Here is a 26991-nt window from a genome sequence, read left to right on the forward strand (position 1 = left end):
AGTATCCGAAGTTATTCATCATAAAGTGGTAAATCACACATTTTTAGGAGTCAGATGTTAAAGATATGCACTTCAATCATTTCCATATTAAGCAAGTAAGAGACTATGCAAAGACTGTTTTCTAGTCACACTGCTGCTTACTGTCAAGCTTAAATAAGGAAGGGACAGGCATTGCCCCATTCTTTTTCTCAGAAAGAACTGCACCAGACATTATTGACTCAATTTGCAGTCACATTGCATCAATATCTACTGACCCCTTTGGCTAATCAACTCTTTTCACCAAGCCTCTTCTTTTTGAGGATCTTACACTGCATAAAATTTTATGCAATTCTCTCGTATTCCCTGGCCAGCTAAAATCCACCTTTCCTGTCAAAGTTCAAAAATTACCCCATCATAATCATTAGATTTATTTTCCTGTTGTAGGAAATATGTAAATGTCATAAACCCCGTGTTCATATCCTTAAAGGTATTTGGATCTCTTAGACTCTGACATTTAAAAAAGAATTATGGGACATATGAAAAGTTCTTAAACACCTGTGTGTTTGAAGTTAAAACACATTTATATATGTTAATATCCAAATCAAAATGCAAAACATTTCTGTTCTAAATGGGAAAGCCCCTCAGAATCTCTTTTACTGCATCTACACATAGGAAGGAGGGCTGGGGCTAGCTGGGGATGACTCTGGACCATTGCTGCTGATGATAAGGAATGCATGTGCTCCTCGTGGCTGCCCTGAGTTCTGTCCATTGGACATCACTGTACTGAAGGAGGCTATGCAATTGCTCACTATAATGGAGTATTTACTGATTAAGATATTTGTTTATTTCCAACCTTTTTACATTGTAAGCCAAAAAAAATTAAAGTCTGGAAAGGTATAAGAGTATACTTGATGCATTGGAATGTATTTTAAAAGCTCTTCTCAATGCAAAGTGAGGAAGTGCTGCATTTAACCAACTTTCATACTCTTTTACATTCACTGGGGAAGTACAGCACCCATCAGTATCCAGAGGTTGTCACACCAGGAGTTGTACAAGGAGTGTCTGCTCCCCTCTGTTCTGCTTAAGTTTCTGGGACTTTCTGCTGTAAAACTCACTCCAAAACTGGCACGTTGGCAGAACACTTTTCCTTCTACAGAATATGTACAAAATTTTCTAGGATTTGTATTAGGATGCCAGAGTAGAATGTCCTCCCCAAATGCTGATGCAGTTTTACCAGCTAAGTACTCTTATCAAGCTATTTCTTTTTCATAAAGTGGATGAAAAGCTGAGAGGTTATCTTGGACAGAGGAGTCAGACTGGCATTACTAAGAATCACTGTTAGATATCATATTCTCTGTGTCATTTTTTTGCACAAGTTCTACTTTATATTTATCTATGTGAATTTTGGATAACAATTATCAGACTTCTTATGTTTTAAGGGTGTTCTTTTTTCCTGTATTTGAATCTCATTCATTTACCAAGCGTCCTCAAAACTACTCCAGAGCCCTAGAGCTATCATTAAATCCAGGCAGCATAAACAGATATATACACATGTACACACCTTAGTCTTCATGGGGCGTTTTGGACATTACTATATAGAAATTGCTGTTTAATCTATTCCTTAATCTTTCCCCCATATAGTAAGTCAATTACATAATTAAAAGTTACATTCAAACAGAACAGCTCAGGAGAGAAAAAAGAATTTTTTAGGACAACTGTGTTACACTGGAAAGGAAGTATGCATCAGTAATTCCCTTTCACATTTGATACTTCAACTAGTATTAACTTAAAAGTCCAAACGCAAGTCATTAAGCAAAAAATGATGAAAATGAAGAACAACCTTGCAGGGACAGTGATGAACTGAGAATGAGGACATTTGGGTTCAGTTGAGAACTCTTCCCTGACAGTATAGCCTTGGGCAGTCTTTTGTTCCTCAGTTCCTTATCTATTTAATAAAGATATTAATACTCGATTAATTCTACCCCTTGCCTGCATGCACTTGGAAGGCCTCTCAAAGGATTTTGTAGTAGAAACTACCTCCCCTGTTATCTGTAAAACTCACAGCAAAATAGAGGCCTTTTCTTTACCAAAGGCACTGCAATAGTTAAAAGAGGGAATTGCAATCAGAACTTACATCTACCATAGAGCTGGTAGGAACTGCTGTTCAGTATCAGCAATATAGAGCTATGCAATGGGTAGTGCTGAAGATGGCCCTTCGGGGAGCTTGCAATTAAAGAGCTGACCTGTAAGAGACAATAAATATTGGGACAGCTATGACAAATCTTTTTTTTTGTTTGTTTGTTTGCTTATTTGTTTGTTTTTTCTTTTAAAATGCAACAAAATATTTCCCTGGCCAAAAAAAAGAAAGAATTTAAATATTGCAGTTCATCACTGAGAAAAAACATTATCTATGGCATTTCCTGTTACAAAAAAGATAGAATCTAAATAGCAAAGCTGAAATGGAATGTGTTGTTTGAAATCAGTATTTTTATACATATGAGATTTTAGAGTTGTTTTTTTTTTTATATAATTTTGCCTTTTCAATTTCTTATCCTGGTTTGTGGAAAAAAATGGTGCTGCTCAATAGAAATTTCTCATCAGATGGATATTTTCTTTCCGTGTTTATTTTTTAACAGTAAAACCTTAAGATTCAGATTTTTTAAATTATTTTTGTGGGCCTAGCAAAACCTCAGGGTTTTCTTGAATTAAAATCACTCAAGGCATTCCAGGTACAGGAACTTCTTATGTATTATTAAAGTACTTTTTTCTCAACTAGAAATAGTTGTTGCAAATATGGAAAGTATTTCCATTACTCAGTGTAACTACCCTGATAATACAGACACTTCAAGCTCTAATTCACATAGTTTATCTAATGAAAGAGTGCAGTGGATCGAAATTAAATATGTATGTTTTCGGCATCAGACCCCTATTGAATAGTAACCTAAAAGAAAGGGAATTCACTTTCACTTACTTTAGAATTCACAGACAGCCAAATACAGTTGTTATATGACTGTTAAAAGTAAATGATGAAAAATGGCATTAAAGAAAGAGCTCTGTCCCAGTACATCACTGACGGAAATGTCTGCTAAAAACAATGATCATCATGAACAAAGCCTTCTTTCTCAAAATCACACACTCCTTAGAAAAGAATCGTGCTATATATGTGTTGTTATTTTGGGGATTAATGAAACAAACCTATTGCTGCATTAGAGTATTTTGAAGGTTGCTATTCTTGCATTTTCTAGTATTTTTCTTTCTTCCACAATGCATGAGCTAGTGCAAAAAAAAATCTTGTACACTGTGTTCTAAAAAAGAACTGTTAATTAAAATGTACAATGAAGGAAATATTACTTCATATGTAACACATATCCTAATAATATTGATATTTACGAGAAATATTGCATGGTGGAAAAATACTCTGAAGTTTTAATGTCTTCTGCGACAATATAGATATCTATATTTTGCTATAATTATCACTTCATCTTGCTTCTATTCCTGCAGATAAATATGCTTCTGGGTGTAGTAAAGGGCTGAATGTTATTTACTGACTAAAAGAATGAATGCATGTAACCTAGTAGGTAGCTCGGTTAAGTCTCCTTGTACTCATTAATAGTGAATAGTTCTATAGGTTCAGTGAGAATTTAAAAGATCTTTGTTTTTGATGAGTTTCCAGAGCTGTTCACAAGAATACCTAGTAACAGTATTAACAGAATCACATAAAAAATAAGACACTGAGTGTTTCTATTAAAAATGCACTCATCTTGGTTATGGAGACAAAAAATAAAAGTAAACTTTGCATACTCTGATAATTTTTCCCTAACAATGTGTCTGTACAGTTGTATGATCTTCAAGAATGTAATTGACCTATTTCTCTTGTCCTAATTGCAAGACTAAAGGATACACATGGGTAAAACAAAAACTGATTTTGTTTAGAAGAGAAATACAAATTATGCCTGAAGCCTAATAAATCTGTTGCCATGACAATCAGAGAGACTGGTCTTATAAAATCTTTCCTAATTTATTCACATGAGTAGTTCTTACTCATATGAGTTGTCCCATTGATTGAAGTAGACCTTCTGATCTAAGGGGAGATTTGCAATGAGAAATTTGAATTCTGTATGCAGTCCTTGTTCACATAAAGAGATAGGGAGACCACCTCCACAACCAAGAGCTCCTTCCAACAGGGAAGACTGGAAGAGGACATCTACAAGTTACGTTATCCTTCCTTAGTTGTTTTTGATTCTCAAAATATTTGTGCATTTTAAATAGCACAATATGAAAAAAAAATATTTCATTGTATGTGTATATGTATACTTAGAACCTTTATTCTTAAAATCATGTCTATTTCCTCTGAATGCTATCTGAAAACTGACACACTACAGGAGTATATTTGCGTCATCTGTTTCCTCCTGCTGTAGTGGCTTGAAAAGACTGCACTGCCATTCTCTCTTTAAAAATTACATTACTACCAGGGAAGTATCAGGATCTATGACATTATTTGATTCTTCAGTAAAATTTAAGCACTTATTCTAAGTTCATGAGTGCTGGTTTGGGCTGGCCTGTCTCAGAGTTTTGCTTCAGCTCTTTTTATCTGTCCCACTCTCTGTACCTGCAGCCAGAACTTCATCAGCTCCATCCACAGCTAGGGAGCCCACGACCACTGCCACTCAAACCTGCTTCTCACCCATTTCAACCCCTCTCAAAGCCAGTAGGATTCGCTGGAGATCACCCTCAAAGTAGGGGAAGGCCCTCACCTTTGTTTCCTCCTCAAGGTACAGCCGCCTTTCCCACTTCAAACTCACTGACCAACCAGAACAGAGAAGAAAATGTATTTACCATCAGCATTCTTACATTTTTTGCTCTATCCTGTGCTTCTGAAACAGGAATCCAAAGAAACTAGGCTTTCTGGAAATCTAAAATGTTCTTCCATTTCAGTACACTCACTTTATAATTTCTGATCTGCTTGTCAATTTCCTGATAGTGATCCTGAGTTGTAGTGAGTTGAATATTTAGTTTATAACATCATTTTGCATTCCCCTACCACCTCTCACCCAGGAAGATGAAAACACATTACAGCTGTTGACGAGCAAAATCTTACCACATTCATTTAATTCATTTATAATCATTTCCAACACCCAGCTAGAAAATGACAGAAATTACCTGATGCAAGACCATCACTTAGTAGGTTTGCTTACTTTTGCTGTGACTTAGGTCATCAAAAGTAGCATTGTCACAACTTATGCTGGCCATTTTTTTACTTTCAGATATATAAAAGTTTTTGCCTCCCCCTGTATTTAAAACACAGCATCCAATTCTGCATTTGATACCTGTTTCCCATAGAGGGAAATAAAAGTAAATCTTCCGTATCTGCAGATCTTACATTAGGTAGCAGGCATTGTAAACCCTTCTATAGCTTTTGTTTATTCAGGTAATGTGGATTCATTACTGTTCCTATGTTACTACAGGATCTATTTTCCCTATTTTTCCCTTCCAGTGGTCAGTACACAACTGAAGTGCAGGGAAAGTGTAGCACCGTAACCCTAGAGTGACAGATAGGAAGGGGAGGCAGGAGACAGGGAATGGAGGGAGGGAAAATAGAAATATTAGAGAAATTTCTAAAACATCCTTTAGCCTGGAAACATACCAGTGTTCCAGTGCAAGTGCAGCTGATAACACAGGTATGCACAAACACACACACGCAAACACACAGACAAAAAGGAAGGGAAAATGACAGAAATGATCTTACAAAGCTACTGCAGTAATCAGGACACTTGCTCCTGAAAAACAACCATACTGACAAGCCTTCTTTTGTTAGGTTTTTTGTATTTTTTCAGTTTTCATTTGGCTATTGGTAGCATTTTCAGCTCTTGCCATTGTAGAAATATTAATATTAAGGGGAAAAAAAAGGCCTTACCATGCAGTGCATCAGGAAGAGATGAGAAGCACAGAGCATGCTGCAGAGATCAAGCTCAGCATGGCACTCAGATATCTTGTGGAACTGAAGAAAATTGTCCAACCCATTCTTCCATACAAAGCGGACAAGTTTTCTCTAGGCTTGAATTTTTCACCAGAAGTCAGATCGTTAAAGTGCATTATATTTCCTTCTTCGTGAGATATATTTCCTCCAGTTAAGTTTCAGCTCTGCAATGCCATTTCCAATCAGCTCGAAGAAGTTCTTCATTCCAAGATTCGTGGCGTCATCAGAGGGACTCCAAAGACAATCAAAGAAAGGAAGAAATAAAAAGAATACCTTATTGAAGCCCTGAAATTGCTATGCAGAACATGGAAATAAATAAATAAATAAAATAAAACAACCAAACCCAAATCCTAATTTATTCTATTGTTTACATGTTTAACAACTATACCCTCAGTCTCAGATATGCAGAACTGATTACCTGTAATAGAGGAGACAAAAACTTTCCCAATTCACACATGATGCCTTTTTAATACCACCGTTCAACTGTGTGCTACCAAGCAACCCTCCTCATCCAGAGCAATCTCTTAAACCATCTGACTAAAGCATCATCTGTCCCTTTCCCTTCACAGCAAGCACAGACGTTAAACTAGAGGAGTGCTGGAGAAAGACTGACAAATAACCCCACAACACAAATGAGATCTAAAAGCAAAACCCTCGAAGCAGGGGAGTTCTGAAGCGAGGAGCTGCTTTGTCTGAAGGATTTGGGAACACACGCACTAAGCCAAAAAAAAAAGAAAAAGAAAAAGAAAAAGAGGGCTAAGTCGCTAACGGGAGGTTGGAGGGGATGGGGTGGCACTGAAGGGGTGTCAGGCTCGGGTGCGATCCTGATTTACCCTCAGTCTCCTGCCTTCTCGCTGACAGCAGCTCGGGCTTCCCCTGCACTTTCTGCAAAGCATATTAATTGATTCTGGTTGCTGAGCAACTAACTCTGGGGAGCCACACCGACAGCTCCGTACGGCTTCGGCAGCGACAGCGGAGAGGGGATTCACTCCCCGCCCGCTTCCTCCCCCTGCTCCCCTCGGGCTCGCAGCTCTCCCCAGGATCTCCCAGACGTCCCCGGGGATGCTCTGAGAGGAGAGGGTGAAATCTACTAATGCAGCAGGGAGCAGAGGGTGGCTGTCCCCTCCTTGTGCAGATCCGAATCGGGTCGGGGCAGCCCTGGGAACCCCCGGCACAGCTGGAGCGGGCGGTGCTTCCCTGCTGGAAAGCGGCGCCGGTTTAACCCCCTGCTTCTCCAGGAGGAGATGGCATTGCAATAAGCGGCTCCCAAAGTTGTGTCAGTGGATGGGTCTAACAGCATCCACATAAGCATTGTGACAACAGGGCAAATGTGCTACTTATTTCTGACCTCTTCAGCATGTTGCTCTTCAGACAGAGCAGATGTTCCTGTGACAAAAAGGGTACAGGTTAAGCCAGAGATGCTATTCAGAGGAATTGCCTGGATGTGTGTATCTCTGAGACTGCAAAATGGAGCTCTCTGACACACTTTCCATTGCTTTCACTGATGCTGTGTTTAATTTGCTCACAGGAGAGAAAAGTAGCAATGACACCATTTAGTTCTGTTCCATAAAAGAGGCAGGATAATGGGTGCTTGCTCCGAGGGACTCCTCCTCGAGCTTTGCAAACGTTGGCCCCAGAGGAATGGTGAAGGATTCCTGCAAAGCCAAGTAGATGGATGCTGACCAATGCAGTTTGTGGCAGAGTTTCAGCTTACTTCTTTGGTTGAGAGCCTGAAAAAAATCTCTGAAACAACAGCTTCCATAGCAAGCCATTGCTCTTATGCTTTCATGTTGGGTAAGTCCTTAGATCATGGCATTTGCTCAACACTGACTAAGCTGTCTTCTCATTGACCAAATAAGATGTAATAAATGAAAATACCTCAAAATTTCTCCCCCTGGGACATGGTACTAAGTGTAACATCAGATCTTGGCCAAACTACTCAAATGTGATTACTGTCAAAGATCTGAGCTACATCAGCTCTTTATTTCTGTGGTAGTGATAGGACAAGCTAAAGGGCAAGGTCCTGAGAAACGTCTTAGTTGGCAGTAGCATAAATAGATGACTCTCCCCTTGAAAAACTCAACCTACAGCTTGTGTACTATCCAAATGAAGAGAACTGGGTTTTGGTGAGAAGGGAACAAGATATCTTAAGTAAATGAATAACTTTTCTGATAGCAGTTTAGCTCCACCATGCTGCCTTGGTACTTTATGAAGCAAGATCTACAGTTCAGCTGCATTTTCTAAGTGGAACAACATATTTTCTTGAATATTCAAACTTCAGAAATGTCCATTAGATCATTTAGCAGAGCTGCTATATGATGCAGACCACAGAACATTTTGAGTTCATTCAGTATGTCTACAGATACAAGCATTCATTTCATCCTCCCTGGCACAGCTTACAGAGAAATATGGGAATTTTTGTATTGATTTAGTAAATGAAGGTCATTCAGTCTCCTATCAAGAAGATACAGCAGGGTATTTACAGGGAAAAGATTCTATAGTTCACCTACTCTCATGTAAATACTTCTCTTAAGTCACCACAGCATACTAACCTTAGATTAAAAAACACTGTTAATAAACACAGTCGGTTCCTCATTTATACGATCACTGACAAACTAATTTCGCTTTGTTCACTGCCCTTTAATCACTTCTAACACCTTGGACATTACTTCTAACCACCTCTCATAGTACCTCCTCTTTGTTGCTGGGTAGGAATAAATCCAGAAAGGTTTCCCATAGCAATGGTTGATGTTAATAATGTATTCTGTTGTGCATCACAGCTCATATCTGACATTGCTCCCTTCAGCCCAAAAGTTTACATGCCTGCAATGAAGTGTTGAGGAATAGCAAACAGGAGGGCTGAGGGAGAGCTAACCCATCTCTGTCTCAACACAGGATTCATCACCCACGTTAGTCTTGGGAAATGACTTTCAAACCAGTGCTTACAAGACTCCTTTCAAGAATCTCCATGGTTTTGAAAGGCAATTTATTTTAGTGCCTTGCTACTGCAACTATAAAAAGAGTATTTCTAATCTCCATTGCTGCAAAGTTAAACATAATATTTCTTGTCCTATTTGCAAAGATCAAGGAAAAAAGCTCCTCCATTCCTCCTTGCAACTAGATTTTGTGTTTGAAATTCATTATCTCTTTTCAGTCTCTTCCCTTTCTAGATTAAAAACTTCTGTTTCTACTCATCTGTCTCTTTTTAGGGAGTACTTTGTCAGACACTGACCACAGAATGGTGAGTGTGAAATTATGTATTTATAGGGATGAACATTAATGCACACAAAAAGAAAAGGTACCAAAGAGAGTGTTTGTCTCGGGAACTGAGTTGCAATGATGTAGAACCAGGGAAACAAGGGGGAACTGTTTCATCTAGCTCCTGTGGTAGGATTGCAAACTGTCTCAATGTTTCTTTTCCCTTTCCTGGTCAAAATGAGGTTACAGAACAGAGAAGGTGAAATACCTCAGGGGATATATGTCTGACATGACTGAGAAATCCTTCCAACGTGGGGAAGAAGATGACTTCAGAGCAAAAGAAAAAAAATGAGACTATCATGGTTTATGAAATACGAAATAGAAAAGGGAAGTTAGCACAAGACCTCAGGTAAGCAATACCTGAGAAACGCATAAAGAAGAGATTCAGAGAAGCATATGCTTGGGAAAGGTGCAAGCCTGGAAAAGTTATGAATGTTTAGACTAAGTCAACAGAGAAAGAGGGAGAGATTTTCTGAATTCTTACAAAGAAATTGTGTCTACATTAACATTTTTTCACCATATGTACAGTAAACACATTTATTTCAATGTAAGCTCTGACTGTTTCCTCTTTTCCCCATTTGCCATCATTCATACTGGTTCCCCTATTTTATCCTCCTCAGTACAAATTTTAAGTCTGAAAACAAATTATTAATACCTTAATGTACATTGTTATGTACTTTATTTTTATAATGAGGAATACTAAACAGTGCTAGAGTACCATACTAGAGCAAATTTAATAAGAAGTGCTAGGCAAGGGCAGCTGAAGGACAAAGCAATAAAATGAAACAACCAGAGAAAGGAAATTTGTCAACAACTGGTGATTTCAAAACAAAAGCAAACTGGCATCAGATTATTCACAGAAATGGTGACAGAGGTGGGCTTGGAGATGTAAATAGTTGCATAATTGTTTTTATATGACTTCTTATAAAATGCAAAGTTGTTTAGACAGCATTCAGCCTCTTACTGAAAGCAAGTACAGCATCTTTCTCTCACTTGAATTTCATCTCATATAAACGTTTCTTATTATGCATTCAAAAGGCTGAGTAATGCATAGATTCAGTCCCTATTCCGTTCACTATTTATCTTATTCCCACTTTTCTATCCTTTCAACTGTACTGTTACCCTCTGAGAAAATGAGTGTCCTATGAGCCTAAGAACGATAGAGGGCAAGCCAGGACCCAGTCACCACCAGCCCTCTGTGAAGGGACAACTGGTGTTGTCCCTTCAGGGGACACGGAAGCTGCTTCTTGGGGGCAGTCCTGAGGGCTATCCCTGTGGACTCTCAGCTGAGTGACATGGGAATCCTTCTCCCCAGCTCACCCAGATACTGCCACTGGAAGCAAGTGAAAGAGCACTTTTTACCAAAACACTGGCCTTCGTCCCAATCAAACGCTTGATAAAAACTGTTCCTTCACTGATGGCCACCTGAGAATTGAATTACAATTTTAAAAGTAATGCTGTATATAAAGGATGCAGTAATTTTGACATAAATGCAAAGATATTAGCAGATCTTGGAGATTACTGAGTATGAAATAAAAGGCATAATTAAATTGTGTTCTAAATTTTAATTAAGAGCCTGCGAAAACTATTTGCAAATAAATTTTCTGGAAATGTTTCTCATTTTGACCTTTCAATTTTCTGTGTGTCAATTATTATTCAGTCAATTGCAGCACAAACAATGGAATTGATTTCTTGCCTTTTTAGTTTAAACACCATATAATGCATGCACGAGAATTTGAGCTTCTGTGAACTCATTTTCAGATCATCATCAGCAATTAATTAATCTGGCCATAAGAAATATAGCTTATTTCAAAACCAGTACCTAGATGCATGACAAAACATAGACACATAGTTCCATTTATTTGTACTATACTTAGCATTCCTAAAAAATCTTTCTAACATACGTTCAATATATTACAATTATCATTTTATCATTATATTATTACTACAATCATTTTCAATATCTTATATGCAACTGGTCTCATTTTTTCTCTACTTTCCATCTGTTCAAATCTGGCTAGGATGTCATAGCTGGCAAAAACATGTGTCAGTAAGAAAGAAGTACAGCCAATGGTAAGCACAGTCAGTAAAATACAAAATGTTTGAATCTGCTGTTCTTCATTTTTAAATAAATTCCACTTTCCTCCAGTTTAAACTCTAACAGAATGACAAAAGATTGAAGGTTACAGATTGTGGTCACTAATTGTTGGGTTTGCTCATACGTTCACAAGTTAGTTGGAAATAAATTTTAATGGATCTAATTCTATTGGTTAATCTGTGGCTGGACTAGATCTTAGTGGCCTTTCCAACCTTAACGATTCTGTGGTTCTACTTTCATTTACAGAAAAGTAAACATCTTACATTTTCTGGCTGAATGATATTTTCCATCAGTGTAGCTAGTAGCAGTAGATACACAGCAATACCTCCCCATGGCAGAGTTAGCTGCAGTTTAAATTTACACGTACTGGTAATGTCACACTCCCTTCCTTACGTCACTTTAGGATTAAAAATAGCATTTCAATATATCTGTATCAAAAATGCATGCCCATAAATGTGGATACCTAGTGAGTAGAACAGCCATATTCGCTGCAAGAAATAAACACACTTTAGAAAAAGAAAAACCTGTTTTGAAATGAATTTCTTATCATCCAAGTGAAATATAAATGATTAATCCCAAAAGATATAAAAAGTGATATCTTGACATAAAATACAGTGATTTTTTGAAAGCAAGGAACAGCATTTTGCGTTTCTTTTCTGGGTCATCAATACTGAATTGAAGTTGCACACAAAAGCAAGTGGTCTGATCCTCCTCCTCTGACCTGGGTTCTAAAGCCCGCCCTGATTTCTATGGGAAGAGGACCAGCTCTGTTCAGTGAACACTAACACAACCTAAAAAGCACTCAGCCTCTTGCACCAAATGCAGACAGATTTGCACTTGGAATTCTACTTAAATAAATCTTATTCATGTGTACATTAAATAGCTCCTAAAGACAGGTAGGGTCTTCTGAGAGGCAGTGGCACACTTGCTGTGTATCTATTCAAGCTGGAATCTTGTTAGGAAAACAGTAATCTTGCTGTACAGCCGCATGCAGATAGGACATGCAATGCATGAATTCATTGAATCCCAAGGGTGATCATCTGCCTGAAATGCTTTTCTACATAAGCATGTTCATCCATGATAAAAAAAAGCTCTCCAGTAAGTTAAACTGCAACACTTCTTACTGCTGAATATTCACATTATTTCTCAACAGGCAATATACCCACCGGGCAAAATACATAATAGTATGCTAATGAAGGATTAGACAGGCACTGGCTAAATTAGTCTTACTACAGTTTTGTTAAGCTCTTGGGTGTCTATTACATGACATTACTATTTCATAACAGAAAAAAAAATTTTTGTTTTTTTGTTTTTATAGTTGGATTCGAAACAAGAGGAGGAGATTTCCTTCCCTGTGTTAACTTCCAAGAATTAATAAAAGTAATATAACCTGAATATTCATAGGATTTACACCTGTATCTTCAGTACTACAGTGCACACAGGACCCTACTGGGCTGAATACAGCACAGCAGACAAAGAAGCCCTTAGATTTTATCAAGTACTTTTAGAAGGCAAAGTGTGAGTATTGGCGTGGCATTGCCACAGTACTTGAATAAATGCATTTTGAGGAATTTGACACAAGCCAGGATTACAGTAACTGTTGGCTTTTCTACTCTAAACACCATTGCTTGCCAGAATCCCAGTATCCAATAGGAAGGCTTGTAGAGCCTGTTTGTTTGGTTTTTTTTCTTTTGTTTGTTTGTTTTGTTTTCAGAAAAGTGTTTTCAGCTTCTTGTTTTGCTTCTGTTTGCTTTCAGTGGAGGTACCTTTGGCTAAAAATCCCTATACTTCAACAGAAGTCCCCTTAAAACTGGATGAAAGCAAACCCCAATAGCCCTTCTCTGCCATAGCCTCCCAAAACCATCCTAAATAATCATTTCCTCCACTGAGATGAATACAGAGGAATAAAGCACAGCTATTTAGAATGATTCTTCAGAGCACAAAGATAAAAGCAGAATATAAGAACATAGATCCACCTGGGACTTCGAAGAGTCCTTTCTTTTTTAAAGTGCAAGCATACCTTGTAAGATTAGTTTATTTCTTAAATACTTTTTCTTATAACTTCATACATTTTTTGGTGCCGGTCTCTGTTTAATTAATTAATCATAGTATTTGCATATCTTGAATGCTTCATGTTAATGTTTTCCTCCCTTTTGCAGACTGATCTGCTGTGGGATTTTAATGAGGGCCATTTCTCAAGTTTTTATGCAGAATTATTATACAGAGAAGAAAGTGATAATAACTCAGACTTCTGTTAATTACACATCTGATTATTCTTTGAAATTTATTTAGAATTCTGTCTGCCAGCAGGCTTTGCTTCATTTATCACAGCCAGGTTGGAAATACAGCTTAAATTAACCGCTTTCTGTAAACAATCATATTTTAAAACAAAAATAAAAAACGAATATTTACATTTTAGCTAAAAATACTCTCTTCCCTTACAATCATTCAAACAAACAATATTATTGGTAAAACATGTAAAGTCCTTGCCTTTCAATAATAATAATAATTCCTAAAGCAGGTAAATATTCCTACAGGATAGTAAAAAAAAAAAAAAAGCTTCATTAAGACAAAATCTAATATAGACAGAGGTTCTTTTTTTTCTAAATGGCACTCAGATATTTTGTAAGTTTGCAAATAGGAAGCCTCACCTCTAGAGGCATAGCAGTACCATTACTCAAAGAGGATAACTATTCTTTCAAGGGTGAAAGAGAAAGAAATATGTATTTTTGATGCTGATTCCCAGTTGTGAACTTGGAAACTTCCTGTTTATCACTGTTTTTCTACCATGCTGCAGAAATTATCTGAAACATAGTATGCTCAAAGATCTCATCTTGGAAAATTGTGTTTTCAGGGAAACGCTCTTCAACAAAAATCATCTTTAGAAAGTTAGTTCTATGCAAATTATCATGCCTGTCGTGAGGGATAACATTGTTTTAACCACAGTAATCAATCTAGAAGCAATTATAATATGACAGAAGGATGTTTAGATGTAGATACTTCACTAGGTAGGCATCATTTATCTACATGTCCTTTTTCAGATGTATATAAATGCATATAAAAATTGTGTATGTTACGGATTAGTTTGAAATGACAGGCAGATCTTGGCTACAGAAAGCAACAATATCTTCACAGAAATATTTCACCCTATAAGTAGTGTCTCAGTAAGCTGACAGATAGGAAATGAAAAGATGCAGCACTGCATTTTTAACATTTAAGAAATACAGTTTGCCTCCAGCTCAGACATGTTTGCCTTTGACACCAGACCCTTGAGACCCCCACTCCCTTCCCAAAGCATCGGCTGACAGAGAAGCCCTTACACTTACCTGTGCTCCTGGCAGGAGATGAAGAAGTTGAAAGCACCAAAGTTCTTGTCACAATCTGCCACTAAAATTTAGCTTACATGGAAATAATTGCATTCTTCCATCTTTCAGCCTTCTAAGTAAGAAAAACCAGAGATGGATGCCAGCAGCCTTGTTAAAATCTCACTGTAATCTCTTCAAGCTCTGGAGATTGCTCATAAAGCCGACTGTAAACATGATCTTTCTACGGTTTCTCAGTAGCTCAGCGCTTTCCAAGTGGGGTATGTCTTCCTATTTCAATATTGCACTTTACAGAGCATTCTGTTTTTCTTAATTTCAGTAGGAAGGATGCAGCTTTTGAAAGCAAATTCTACAGGAGCAAAAGAGTTTTCAATATTCAAGCTTTTTCACATTCAATAGTTAAGATCTTTGGAAAAGAGATAGCCTTTAGACTTTTTTTGGTTGTTGCTTTTTCCTATTAATATATAAAAGCTTCAGATAGGGAAGCAAGAAGCAGAGAAGATATAACAGTTCAAGAAGCAGCAGTCAAGGATGGGTGTCTTGTGATTGCTCTGAGTTAATACTCCTCAGGGGGAGATGAAAAAAGCACAAATACAGCAAAATCTGTCTTACAGAGTAAAAATCTGTTGTATAAGCCAGTCTCTGGCAATGTAAAACAGTGTGTGTACTTCCTTTGTTAATTTCTAGCATGCCAGAAAGCAAAGTAAGCTTTCTGCTGATATAAAGCAGGTAGGAAGAAGGAAGGAAAATTCAGTATATGTATTTCTACTGTAATTGTCTCTGCACCCCTCAAAAATGTGTTAGAGAGGTCCAAAATCTCCCAGATGTGAAAGCTGCATTTACCAGCACCACAGAATATTCTGTAATTTCCAGTATTATCAGGGGGCATATGTGGAGAATGAACATTCAATAATGCAGCATCCCATAGATAGAAATAAACATATTCACGAGTGCTCTCTTTAGCCAAAAACACGTGGGCTTTGATCTCTGGAAAATATGACTATGAAGGCTGTTACAAGAATTGTAAGTGACTACTTTTGAATAGCTGAACCAATTAAGCGACACCAAGTGATGGCAACTTCAGCCTAAAACACCTAATTCAAATCCCACTGAAGCTCACGAAAATAGATTCTGGAGGCTGTTTATGAGGGCTTTTGCCAGCTGGCTCCTGTCTCTCTGGGCATCACTATGCAGTGAGACCACAGTCACCAAAACCATCTCAGAATGAGCTGGTTAAAAGCCTGTTGTGACCCATAACTCTCACAGGCATACCAATGTAATGCTGGCTCTGAATTTGCTCAGATAATGTATGTCACACAGACACTTGCCTGTTTCCTTCAGGGCCAAAAAGAAAACACCCCATTTATTTGTATGATGACTCCAATCACAGTCCAGAATGCCACTCAGCGAAGTATTAGTCAAGCATAAAACAAAGAAATTCCCCAGCTGCAAAAATCTAAAGTGCAGCTGTCATCTCTCATACTGACCACCTGCAATGCCAAATCTTGCAGAACTCAGGGTTCTTGAATTTAAAACTTTCTAGTTATTAATAATGCTGTAGCAAAGCTTGATCTAGCCCTTTACAGTCAGTGAAAACAATACATTCTGAAAAAAAAATAAAAATGGTAACCCCAATTTTCTTTTAGACCAGTTGTTAGGGAGCCTGAAGCCAATGCGCATCTGTGTTATAAATTGACAATATGAAACATGGAGAGAAAAAAATCAACCCAGTACGTTTCACATTTGAGGCACGTGGAATACACCAAATCCCACATCCTTGGCTATGGAGGAGTCTCTGGATAGCTCAGGGCGCTGCCTGAAAAAAGCTGTACCACTGAGTTTAATTTGTATGCTCCTTCCTTTGCCATACTCATATTCTGCATTTTGCTGCAATCCAAGTATCCTAAGCTTACATGTGCATGAAAATTGTCTGCCCTTTGACGATGCTTTGGCTGCTGATTTGTGAAGAGGAAGAATTTGTTCCTGTGTCAATAAGCACCAGATATGCTGACAACTCCTGTCTTTGTTGCCCAGGAGGAAAGGTAAGCTCTCTTTCTGGACATTCAGCAGCCCCACTCCCTCTGTAAAAGCTTCAGGTAGAGAACTGGTAACACAGGGCTTTTAGCATTATAGAGGAAACCCCAGACTATTATTCAGTTCACCAACTGTACGTGACATCCTGAGTTGCATCAGCTCTACTTCTAGGTCTGTAAGAAAATCTCCCTCTTGTGTGAACTACATTCTGCTAGGTTACTGCTCTTTAAAGAGCCTTTCCACTAGCACTGAGCTGCTCTCCAGCCAAACTATTAAAAATGCATCACAAGTAGTACCCCTGTAATAGAAGAAACACTAACACCATTGCACCATCACAGTATATGAAAGTAAAGAGCAACATTTCTATGCCAGAAGTTACCACCACTGACATATATATTTTCCAATGTAGTACACTGATACCATCCCCAACACTGTTACTGCAACAGAGTTTGTGGTGTAACATAGCAGAATTCTCAGTGTCTGTCCTGTTTTCAGCTCACATCTAATTTTTAAATAGTCTCATCAAGGTCTCTGAATTTTTAGCATGCCCATTTTGGGTTCCTAGCATGAAAAATCTTTTAAGAGATCTGGTGCTAAATGAATAGACATCTTGGACTACTAAAATGCTGGACAGATTTAACAGTGGGCAGTAGGAGAAAAAATAGACACCAGATATCAGTAGCTGCTTTCAGAAACAAAAAGTGGTAATGAAATCTGTCACTATCATGTTGAGCATCAAGAACTTTAATGTTTAGCCACTACAAAGTGGATCTGCCTCTAGAAATCATTTTAAATGTCTGAATTACCCCTTTTCCATAAAGCCCAACACTACTTGTATAAAAATACTTGCCTGATACGTTGAGCTTGAAGAATAAATATCTTTTATATGGTACAAAATACTCGCAGCACTCACAGATACATTTTAGGAATAGAGGTCAGTGTGTGTGTGTTCAAAAGCTTAGGATATTAATAACACTACAGGATCTACAGTTTTCTGTGCAGTATGATATTTCGTCTCCAGACTGTTAAAAATGGAATTTGTTCCAAGGGTCATTTTTGCATAAGAAGGTGACACTACCCTTGCAGAGAGCTTATGTGTAGCTCTCACTAATCCTGTGAGAGTCAGTGTGTCCTGGGAAGGACTCTGAGCTTCTTCAGCTCCCCTTGAAACTCCCCAGGAACTGAACACAGCCCCTCAAAAAGCCAGTATACTAGCAAGTGCATTATTGTGTTACATTATGTCATTTAGCTCTTCACATGCACAATTCGAGCACAAAAAGGGCTTTGACAGATGAAGATAAATTCATTTTAAATATTACATACACCTCCCTGAGCACAGGAGACCTTCAAATATACTTTTTCCTTGTGTCCAGTTTAGAGAATCACAGCCAAAGCCAATTCTCTCCATGCATCTTGGCAAGTTATTTGCACTAAATAATATATCCTGCCCAATTTCCTCAGTGAAATTTAATCAAATGGCAAAATACTCCCAAGACCAAAAATAAAATGCTAAAAAATGTATAACTAATAAAAGTTAACCCTGTCCAGGGGGCAAAGTGTTGAAAGAAGAAATAATAAACCTGAAACACAGAGTAAAAAAGGCACAAAAATCCATGTCTTTAATGTTTATGCTACTTCTATATTTAGTCATTTCCTTTGCATAAGAAAGAGATAACTGAGTCAGTACACCTAGGATTTGGCTTTGCCTGAAGTTCAGACATATTTTAAAATAACTGTGAATACTTCTAACTGTACCAAGAACAGAAAGCAACTCAAGAACTGTGTTTGGTTTTGATTAGGCTTGCCTGTCTGTTGAGACAATTTCACTAGGTCAGATACAAAATCAGTTCTAATGCTGCAGAACTGCCATTCAACTACCTTCAGGTAGTCACCTGGAGATTAAAGTAGATCACATTCCCTGTAAATAAAGCAGACCATGTACATGAACACACCTAGATCATACCAATGCAAGTACAAACGTCAGTCTAAACCGGCAAAAAACTTGTTAGTCCTGTGCTTACACTATGAAAGTGCCTCAACATCTAAACCAATCTTGAAAAAGGAACAGCTTTTATCCTGCCCAGCAAGTCAGAAGCTGTCCTACAGCACCTTCAGCAAATGAAAATAACTCTGATCCCACAGCTTCTTTAAGAGAAGGCTGCAATACATTTGCTGCAGACATCAGGATTTTTGATTAATGGAGGTATACTGTAATAAGACACCAGGATACATGGACATAAAGCCGTATTTTTCCTTAGGCTTTTATGAACTCTGTAAGGCCCAAGCATGAATCACATTCAGAAATGAGCTAGGTCAATCAGCTCTTCAAATAACTCTAAAGTGCTCTATCAACTTTTAGCCCCTAAAGATAAAAGATAAACTTCAAAATTCAGTCAGAGTAAGAAGAAACCATTAAGGTCCAGGTCGGGGATTAAAGCAGTGGTGGAAAGGCTTAGGGCAAAGAAGAAATAGAAATGTCAGAGGAAAAAAGAAGCTGCAAGAAGGATGGGGAGAACAGAGGTATTGTCTGAGGAGGGTAACACCTGACAACTGAAACACATGGAAAAGGACAAAGGCATCAAGTGAATAGCCTGGAGTCCTAGCAGGACTACATGGAATTGGGTAAGAAGGAAGAAAATTGCCTAAACTGCAATTTGATCATGTCATGAAATTAACTTCTTGGATAAAATTCTCTCCTAGTTCACTTTTCAGGAACCATTGATGGCAATTGAAAAAAGGTGAGCATTATCTTAATTTGTTCATTTGTCTTCTTAAACAATCCTAGGAAACTTTTCAGGACTACGATTTGATTGAAGAATTTCTCTGAAAGCATTTCTTTCAGTTCTTAAATGTTTGCTATGCGGTATAAATGCGCCTGAGATCTGGACGTTGCAGACAAGGGTGTGTTCTTGCAAATGGAGCTAGAACAATTTCAGAAAATACTGCTCCACCCTTTCCATACCATTCATAAATAAAAAGTCAACACCAACAAGCCATCAAAATAAAAGTCTGAGCTTAGCATTTTTGTATCATATTATTATGGATTAGATATACTCTTATGGGAATATATTGTGTGATTACAAGAATGGCAATTTACAGCTCAGAGTTGGTAAGCAAAAGGTGAGAGTAATAGCTTCTTAATTTTGGATATATGAGAACATATGAATTTCTCTTTTTCCATGTTTTAAGTCAGTACTGTACATTTTTCCATATAGTGCTGTTTGTTCAATACCCAGTGTCAGTGATATCTAGCTAGGATACTGATTGACATCACAGATCTGAACATAATGATAGAAACTACTGGACAAAAAAATGAGTTTTAAAAAATCATGGGTTCATAGAATAGTCTGAGTTGGGCCTCAAGAGTTCATCTAGTCAACCATCAGCTCTGATTTGGTTTTGCCTGCTTGCCTGAAACACCTAACTTCCACCCAGCCATAGCTGTAGGAGCAGCCTTTGGTTAGCATACATGTCTTGAACAGATGTGATGAATTTTATTGTTAGTTCTATTCAATTTTTTCTTCAGGAAAAGGCAGTACTTAAATATGAATGCGTGGTAACCATTCTTACCATATGCTGTATTGCTTGTTAGTAAACTGCAGATATTTTGTATCAGTAGTTTTGATATGCATTCCATGCAAACGATGTTGGGGATTTGTGATAAAGAGATAGCATGTGAAATACTCAGTCCAACCATCACAGCATACACACTTTAGACAGCCTGTGACCACAGCTCTCTCTTGAGCACTTCCACACAGTACATGCGGTAATGTATTTGAAAATATTAGGGAAAAAAAAAGGAAGTTTGTTTGCATCTGAAGTAACTCATTAACTTAACAGAACCATCAACCAATCTAATATAAAAATAAGAGTATATCACAATCCATAGTCTGGTTTCTAGTTGACATGTCTGAACTAGGCACAATGAGTATTCTGTGTAAGCACACTCCTGTGCCTGTCATATAAGAAACAACCTGGAAAGGTTAAAAGGACTTCTTTCCAAAATCCCTGCTATTTTTACCTCCTTTTCATCACCATAACTCAATTTCATTTCAGCTTGCAGCTTTTGAAGGGAGCACTTGAGAGCAGTATTTGAAAACTGAGAGCTAGTATTATCATCATTACACATATGCAAACCAGACATTTTCCCACCGAGAGATGTTGTGATGCTTTTATTAAGATTAGTAAAATTCTTTTCAATCCACAGATGGAATACACTGTCTAAAGTAAAATAGAATATATTATGTATAAGAAAGTTTTACCTTCTCAGTCTACTTCTAGACTGCCACTCATATGCCTTGCTCTTTTTTATTACTACAGAATCTACTGCTGTTTAGATTTTAGCTTGTAGAAACCACACTCAAACTACATCAAATAATTTCTAGAGAGTCAATTAAATAATGTTTTTCTCTACCTATACTGCATCTTAAACTTCAGTTTTAACAAGGGGTTGCTTAAAATTCCAAATGCTCCTAAATAGTTAAATTTTGCAAAATACTTATGCAACTGGTTTCAAATGAGCCGTAAAAACTCAAACTTTTCTAATTTTCCATTATATGTCAAAGGTACAAATTCTTGTGTGAACAAAGCATTTTTCTATATTCTGTATCTAACTTTGTAATTTATCATTCATCTCTACATTTCTCCTTTAAATGATGACAAATAATTTCTTCTATCTATCTTGTTAGAACCTAGCCCAAAATTCTTAGCAGGAGGAAAGAAAGAAGACTTGTTTCTTTGTCTTTAATAGAAAAGATACAATGGACGATGTGTTTTCAGTTGATTACAGTGTTCCAGTAATTCAGTTGATTACAGAAGGACAATAGTCATAGGCTTTATACTTTCAGCTGCTTCAAGATGGAAGAGGAGCCAATAAATAAACTTGTAATGCAGTCATGAGACTGAAATTTATAGGAAAGACTAGAGCCAGGGTTCTGTGAGTGCTCTTGTTGAAGGTTTTGGAAAGAGTTACCTCAGCAAAGCCACCAGAGAGCACCATCCAGTTTCACATCTGTACACTGACTGCCACTAGCAGCCCCTAGGCAGTGACTCCTTATTTCAGGCAGATCTGCTCTGATGCTCACTGCCTGTGATGTGAGGTTTGGGCACTTGTCTTGGTGTATGTGTATTGCCACACTAAATCCTCTTTAAAGGATTTGTTTTACATATACATGCCTAGACCTATTGAAAATCTAAAAGAGTTTCACAATCATGGAATGATTTTGTATTAGAGGATTACTTCTATCAATATAACAGTCTTAGAGCCCATATTGTGCACAGTGCAGCTAACATGCAATACAGATATTTTACTCATCAAAAACTTGATCTCTGCACGGTTTTATATCAGGAAGGATTTTATAAAGAATCAAGAAATATGGAAATTTAGTTTTAGCAGTTTGGTTGGCTTACCCTCAAAAAAATTATAACAAGTACTTCACATTTGTTCCTCAAGTCTGATGTTTCCTATGCCTTCAATAACTATTATAAATGGGCTTCTGCATAAAAATAATAATAACACAACAAAAGAAGGAAAAAAAAAGAAGAATGAGTAGAAAAGGAAAGAGTACTAACAGCTCAACTTTGGGAAATACAAGATTTTCTATATTATTTTACAGTACAGTGGGTGCACATAATGCTCTTTCATAATATTTTTCCTGACTTGCCTGAAAAGTGACTTCTGGTTTTCTTATTTCAGCATTAAAAAGTAGGGAAGAAAGTCTGTTCTACTTCCCTATGGTGATCACTTTCATTGAAGTAGGAATCAATTCAGACTTACAATGAAGTAGCAGAGCAGATGGACCTTTATGACAACCACTCATCCCTCTTGTAGCCAATTGTGTCATTTGTGAGTTAGATTTCCAGTGCACCTGAGATACAAGATGTGCTTTAGGTAAAAAGAATAGGGATAGAGATTAAACAGAGATAAGGGCTGTATTCCCACATTCTGTGGCAAAATTTCTAATATCATTTTCAGTTTTGAGATCAACATGCTTGAATACAGCAGGTCACTCCAATTAACAGATCAGTCTCTGTCCAAAGAAATTCTCCCTAAGAGTCAGGTCCTCTTTTCAACAATTCCTTTGTGAAAAACTCAAAATATAGAACTACACTCATGTTCACACTACTTAGAATGCATTCCCTGATCCCATCTGAGATCAAGAAGACGTTATGTTGTTCCTTGTAGATATATTGTCTCCAGACACTTTGGCTTAATATTCTTCACCCCTAGCTAAACGTGTTAATTTGGAACTGAAGTATCAACAAGTTCTTTTTTTTGTTGATTTGTTGGGTTTTTTTGTTGTTGTTTTTTTTTCCTTTGTACTAATATAGAAGCAGTAACCCCAAGCTGAACACGGGCTTCTTTTCTTCCAACTCTCACTACCTTCAATTTGCCTAGACCCTGATTATCTCTTTACTTACTAGTGGGGAAAAAAAAAAAAGTGATATACTCATATGTATCTTCCTCTGTCTCATCAGGAGCTCTGCTGTAAGCAAGAGTTATAGGATATACTTAATGTAAGACCCTGTATTAGTAAACACATCATCTTCTGAAATGTCTTTATTCCAGCGCAACTTCCCTTTTATTCACATGATTTGTATTTCCTGTCACAGCCCAAGAAATATCTATATTATTTCAATTTCACATATCCATCATATGAGACAAGTTTAAGGAAATCAATAATAATATAATTTTTCCCCATTCATCTTTAGAAAGAACATTTAGTTTGAACTTCTACATTAATGATGAAAAATTGACTGCAGTTGAGCAGAAGATCCTAGTTATTAAAATCTGAGTTAATCACACTAAAGGAAATTCTCATTGTCTTTTACTGTAGTATCTACAAGTTCTGATTGTCTTTCTTCTGGATTTTCTCTTTGCTGTCATAATCCTGTTTAAATTTTGACTGTTTGTTTCCTGAAATATTATTTCTGATCTATGAACTATCCTGAACATAACATTTGAAGTAGTATTTACATAAGTCAGAAAAAATGTTACATATGTTTTGAGGGATTTTAAATTCAAATTCACATTTAACTTCAGATTTTAAGAAAATATATATTTTTTCCTCCTTTTCAAGGGAAACAATAGATCATATTCTCCTCTGGAGAAATTGTATTGAATTCATCAGAGTGATAACAATGGATTGAGTATGTAACTAATTCAGTTCTCACTGAAAAATAAAAATAAAAACAAAAAACTAAATTGTTTACCAAGGGCATACTGATGTTCTTCTGAGCCCCAGGAGATGGAGGAATAGAAACCTGCTCAAATGTTGAAGTAATTAGAAAAGAATGTTGTGTTTTGGGTCTGGTCAAAGACAAGCTTGATGAAGCATTTTCTGAGAAACCAGCAATAACCTGACGAGCACAGAACAGACTTGCTTTATAGTAGAACTCTTTTGTCACCAAGACAACCACAGGGAAAGGAAGGCAGCAGAAACTCATCAGTAGCGAAGCCTTGAAACATCCTTGTGACATTTCTGTTTCTGCAAAAGGTGAAAAAAGCAAATAAAGGAAGACATCTTCTGGCCATCCTTCTAGAAACCATGAAAGAACTGTAGGCGAATGTACAGTGAAAAGTATCTTGTTGAGAGTGGCCATGAAATAAATGACAGAATTGACTATACTCAGTTAAAAAGGAGAACTGAAACATCATAAATCATGGACAGCAGAGTGCAATAAACCATGGGAGGTGGAAGTCAAGGATTTTTACATTATGACAGCAAAAAATGAGACAAGGAATTGGAGAGAGCTATAACTTTTTAAAATAATAATAAGGCAACTCATGGGCACAAATTATCCTGGACTAGAGCATCAGCAGTCCAGAGAGAAAATCAGAAAGGCAAAGTGTAACTTGAGAGGTAATGAAATGTAGGAGAAAATGCTCTATGTTTATACTAGTGGTAGAAGATTGGTAGAAATGTTGGTCTATTCCTCAACAGGAGTCTTTAGGAGATTACAGTGTTAATGATATGTATTCACTGAAAATGTCAGCTTAGCACTAAGGACAGAGAGATGAGTAATAAAACAAGAGCTGTGACAGTTTGGAAAACAGGTAAATTAGAGATTTTTTAAAAACTTAGGCTCAGTGAAAACACTGTGGATATTTTAATTCTGCCAATGCCAGCTTTTTATCTAAGGGATGATAAATGAGTATATCTTCTTAAAATTTGACTTAAATAAGTAAGGTTTCATATAACTAGGAAAAATCAAATCCTACATCTACTTTAAAAGCAAAGAGGAAAGAGATGTTAAAGAGGAGAAAAAAAACACTTAGCTTAATTTCAGTTCCAGGAAAACCCTGCAACAGTCAAAAAAAAAAAAAAAAAAGAAATTCACAAACACCTAGAAAGAGTAATGACATAGGTAACTGCCTACAGAGACCATCTGAGAACAAATTATATAAAATAAGGTTTGTTTATTTATTTATTTATTTTAAAGAAAATGATCAGAACTATACTGATGCAACGATGGATAATTAGAAGGAAAAAATATCCATAAAAGAATAAAACTAAACTTCACTCACTTGAATATCCTTTCTCTAGTAGTATTCTCTATTAGATGCCAGGGAGGAACTTAAAAATATATGACAATGATTCACTTATCTTTCCTGTTGAAGGCTGCCCTGACTTCAGCAAAACCACAGCTTAATGACTGTCCACGTTGCAAGTTGTATCTAAATAATAATTGAGCAATCTATTAAAAAAAAGAAGGCTATATAAATAAAATTCCAAAGAAATGGATTCTAGGTCTGTTATGATACTGTATTTTTGTAAATAGCTTACATGATGGTGATCCTATCAATGCAATAGAAGTTTCAGCATTGTTAGGATTGGGAGTAATAACACCTAATAATCTTGAGAGAACTTCCCTGAAGAAATAGGATTTATTTATTTATTTGTTTGTTTGTTTATTTACTTTTTATTTATTTATTATTTATTTGGGGGGGGGGGGGTGTGGGGGAATGTAAAATCGTATTACAGACTTGGATTACACTACACAAACAGAGGGTATGGAATGACAGAGCTGTTCTGGTGTAAAAGGTTTGATGATTAAAGCAGATCAGAACTGAGCATGTGCCAGCATCATCCTGCCTAAATGAAAGGCTGTCTGCAAGGTCTGGTGCAGTATTTGCTAGTCAAGTTTGTTGTCATTTGCAAGCAGTGTCCCTCAAAAATAAGTTAGACTGCCTGGAAAAAGTTAAGAGAATAGTAAGAATGATAGAATTCATGACCACATAATTCAAGAAAGGTGAAGGGGTCATTTAATCTAAAGGAAAGAAATCTGAAAGGAGATTTAAAAGTTTTCAGATGTACAGAAAGTAGCTGTAAGGAAGAGACTAAGCAATTGTCTGTGACTACTGGGGCCAAAACAAGAAATTGTGCATTTAAATACCAGCAAGGGAAATTTAACGTCAGGCACAGAAAAAACTTTTGAACAACTGGAACAGTCCAAAAAAGCAGCTCAGTTTCCATTGCTGTATTTTATCACAGATAAAGTTAGGCAAGCGCATCTAAAATCTGGTTTAGACAAAAATGACACAACTTCAGATAAGGTGTATAATATTCTGCATCCCTTCCTGATTTATTTTCTGTAAACTTATTGTTTGGTTTTCTATAATTTTTTGTTTAAAAGTCAATACTTACCCAGAATAGATATATTAGATTTTCAGTTACTTTATTTGAAGATAAGAGTTGTTTCTGTGAAATATTCTTTCTTGCAACTGATAATTATTTGCCTTTTTGCAGAAATTACTGATAGAGATTTAAGTTTTTTCTTCTAGCAAAAGTTAGATTAAATGGCTCTGACAACTTCTTCTGGCCCTAGCATTTGTAACACTACAAACTGATAAATATCTGCTCAATATTTTCTCAATATGCTATTAAAGATACTGCTGAATCTTTCTTTCAAAACACTGTACCACAATATTAATATGAGTCCATGAAAGGACAAGAGGTAGTTGGCTCAAACCAAAATACAGTACTGCAAAACACGGCACTGTTGTTGTATTGTATTGTATTGCCTGAATGCTACAATGCATTTCCCAGAGATGTTAGGGACTCTCCTTCCATGGAGGTATTGAAAGGCCGAAGCAACCAGGTGTAGCTAGTTCTGATTTGACCAGAGGTTTGGACTGCACAATCTCCAGAAAGCCCTTCCAACCTCAGCCCCCTGTGATTCTGTGAATTCTAGATTGCAGAATGTATTTATTACAGATCAGCCAAGTGAAAACTCTGAAGCAGTCAAGAATGAAAGAAAAAAGAAATAAACACATGAATTGCATTTTCTCTCCTGTTCAGGTCCATATGGATTTTTTTCAG

General features: G+C 36.9%; 1 protein-coding gene across 4 annotated transcripts in view; it reads right to left on the bottom strand.

The window, feature by feature from the left end:
* The window catches only part of TUNAR (TCL1 upstream neural differentiation-associated RNA), a 149593-nt gene that overhangs the window by 22518 nt on the left and 100084 nt on the right, over nucleotides 1-26991 (bottom strand). The window contains exons 3-4 of one of the 4 annotated variants that reach the window (XM_065750664.1): nucleotides 5894-6188; nucleotides 2114-2222 (exon numbers count right to left, since the gene is read on the bottom strand). In XM_065750664.1, coding sequence (XP_065606736.1) covers nucleotides 2114-2122 — 9 coding nt within the window. In that variant the 5' untranslated portion in view covers nucleotides 2123-2222; nucleotides 5894-6188. Of the gene's footprint in view, nucleotides 1-2113; nucleotides 2223-5893; nucleotides 6189-6374; nucleotides 6522-6789; nucleotides 6843-26991 lie in introns of those variants that run through there. The other 3 variants (XM_065750654.1, XM_065750644.1, XM_065750634.1) reach the window with 3 other exon arrangements.

Source organism: Cyrtonyx montezumae, unplaced genomic scaffold (assembly GCF_038088225.1).
Source record: "Cyrtonyx montezumae isolate F1298 unplaced genomic scaffold, pur_monq_1.0 scaffold_10, whole genome shotgun sequence".
Lineage (NCBI taxonomy): Eukaryota > Metazoa > Chordata > Aves > Galliformes > Odontophoridae > Cyrtonyx > Cyrtonyx montezumae.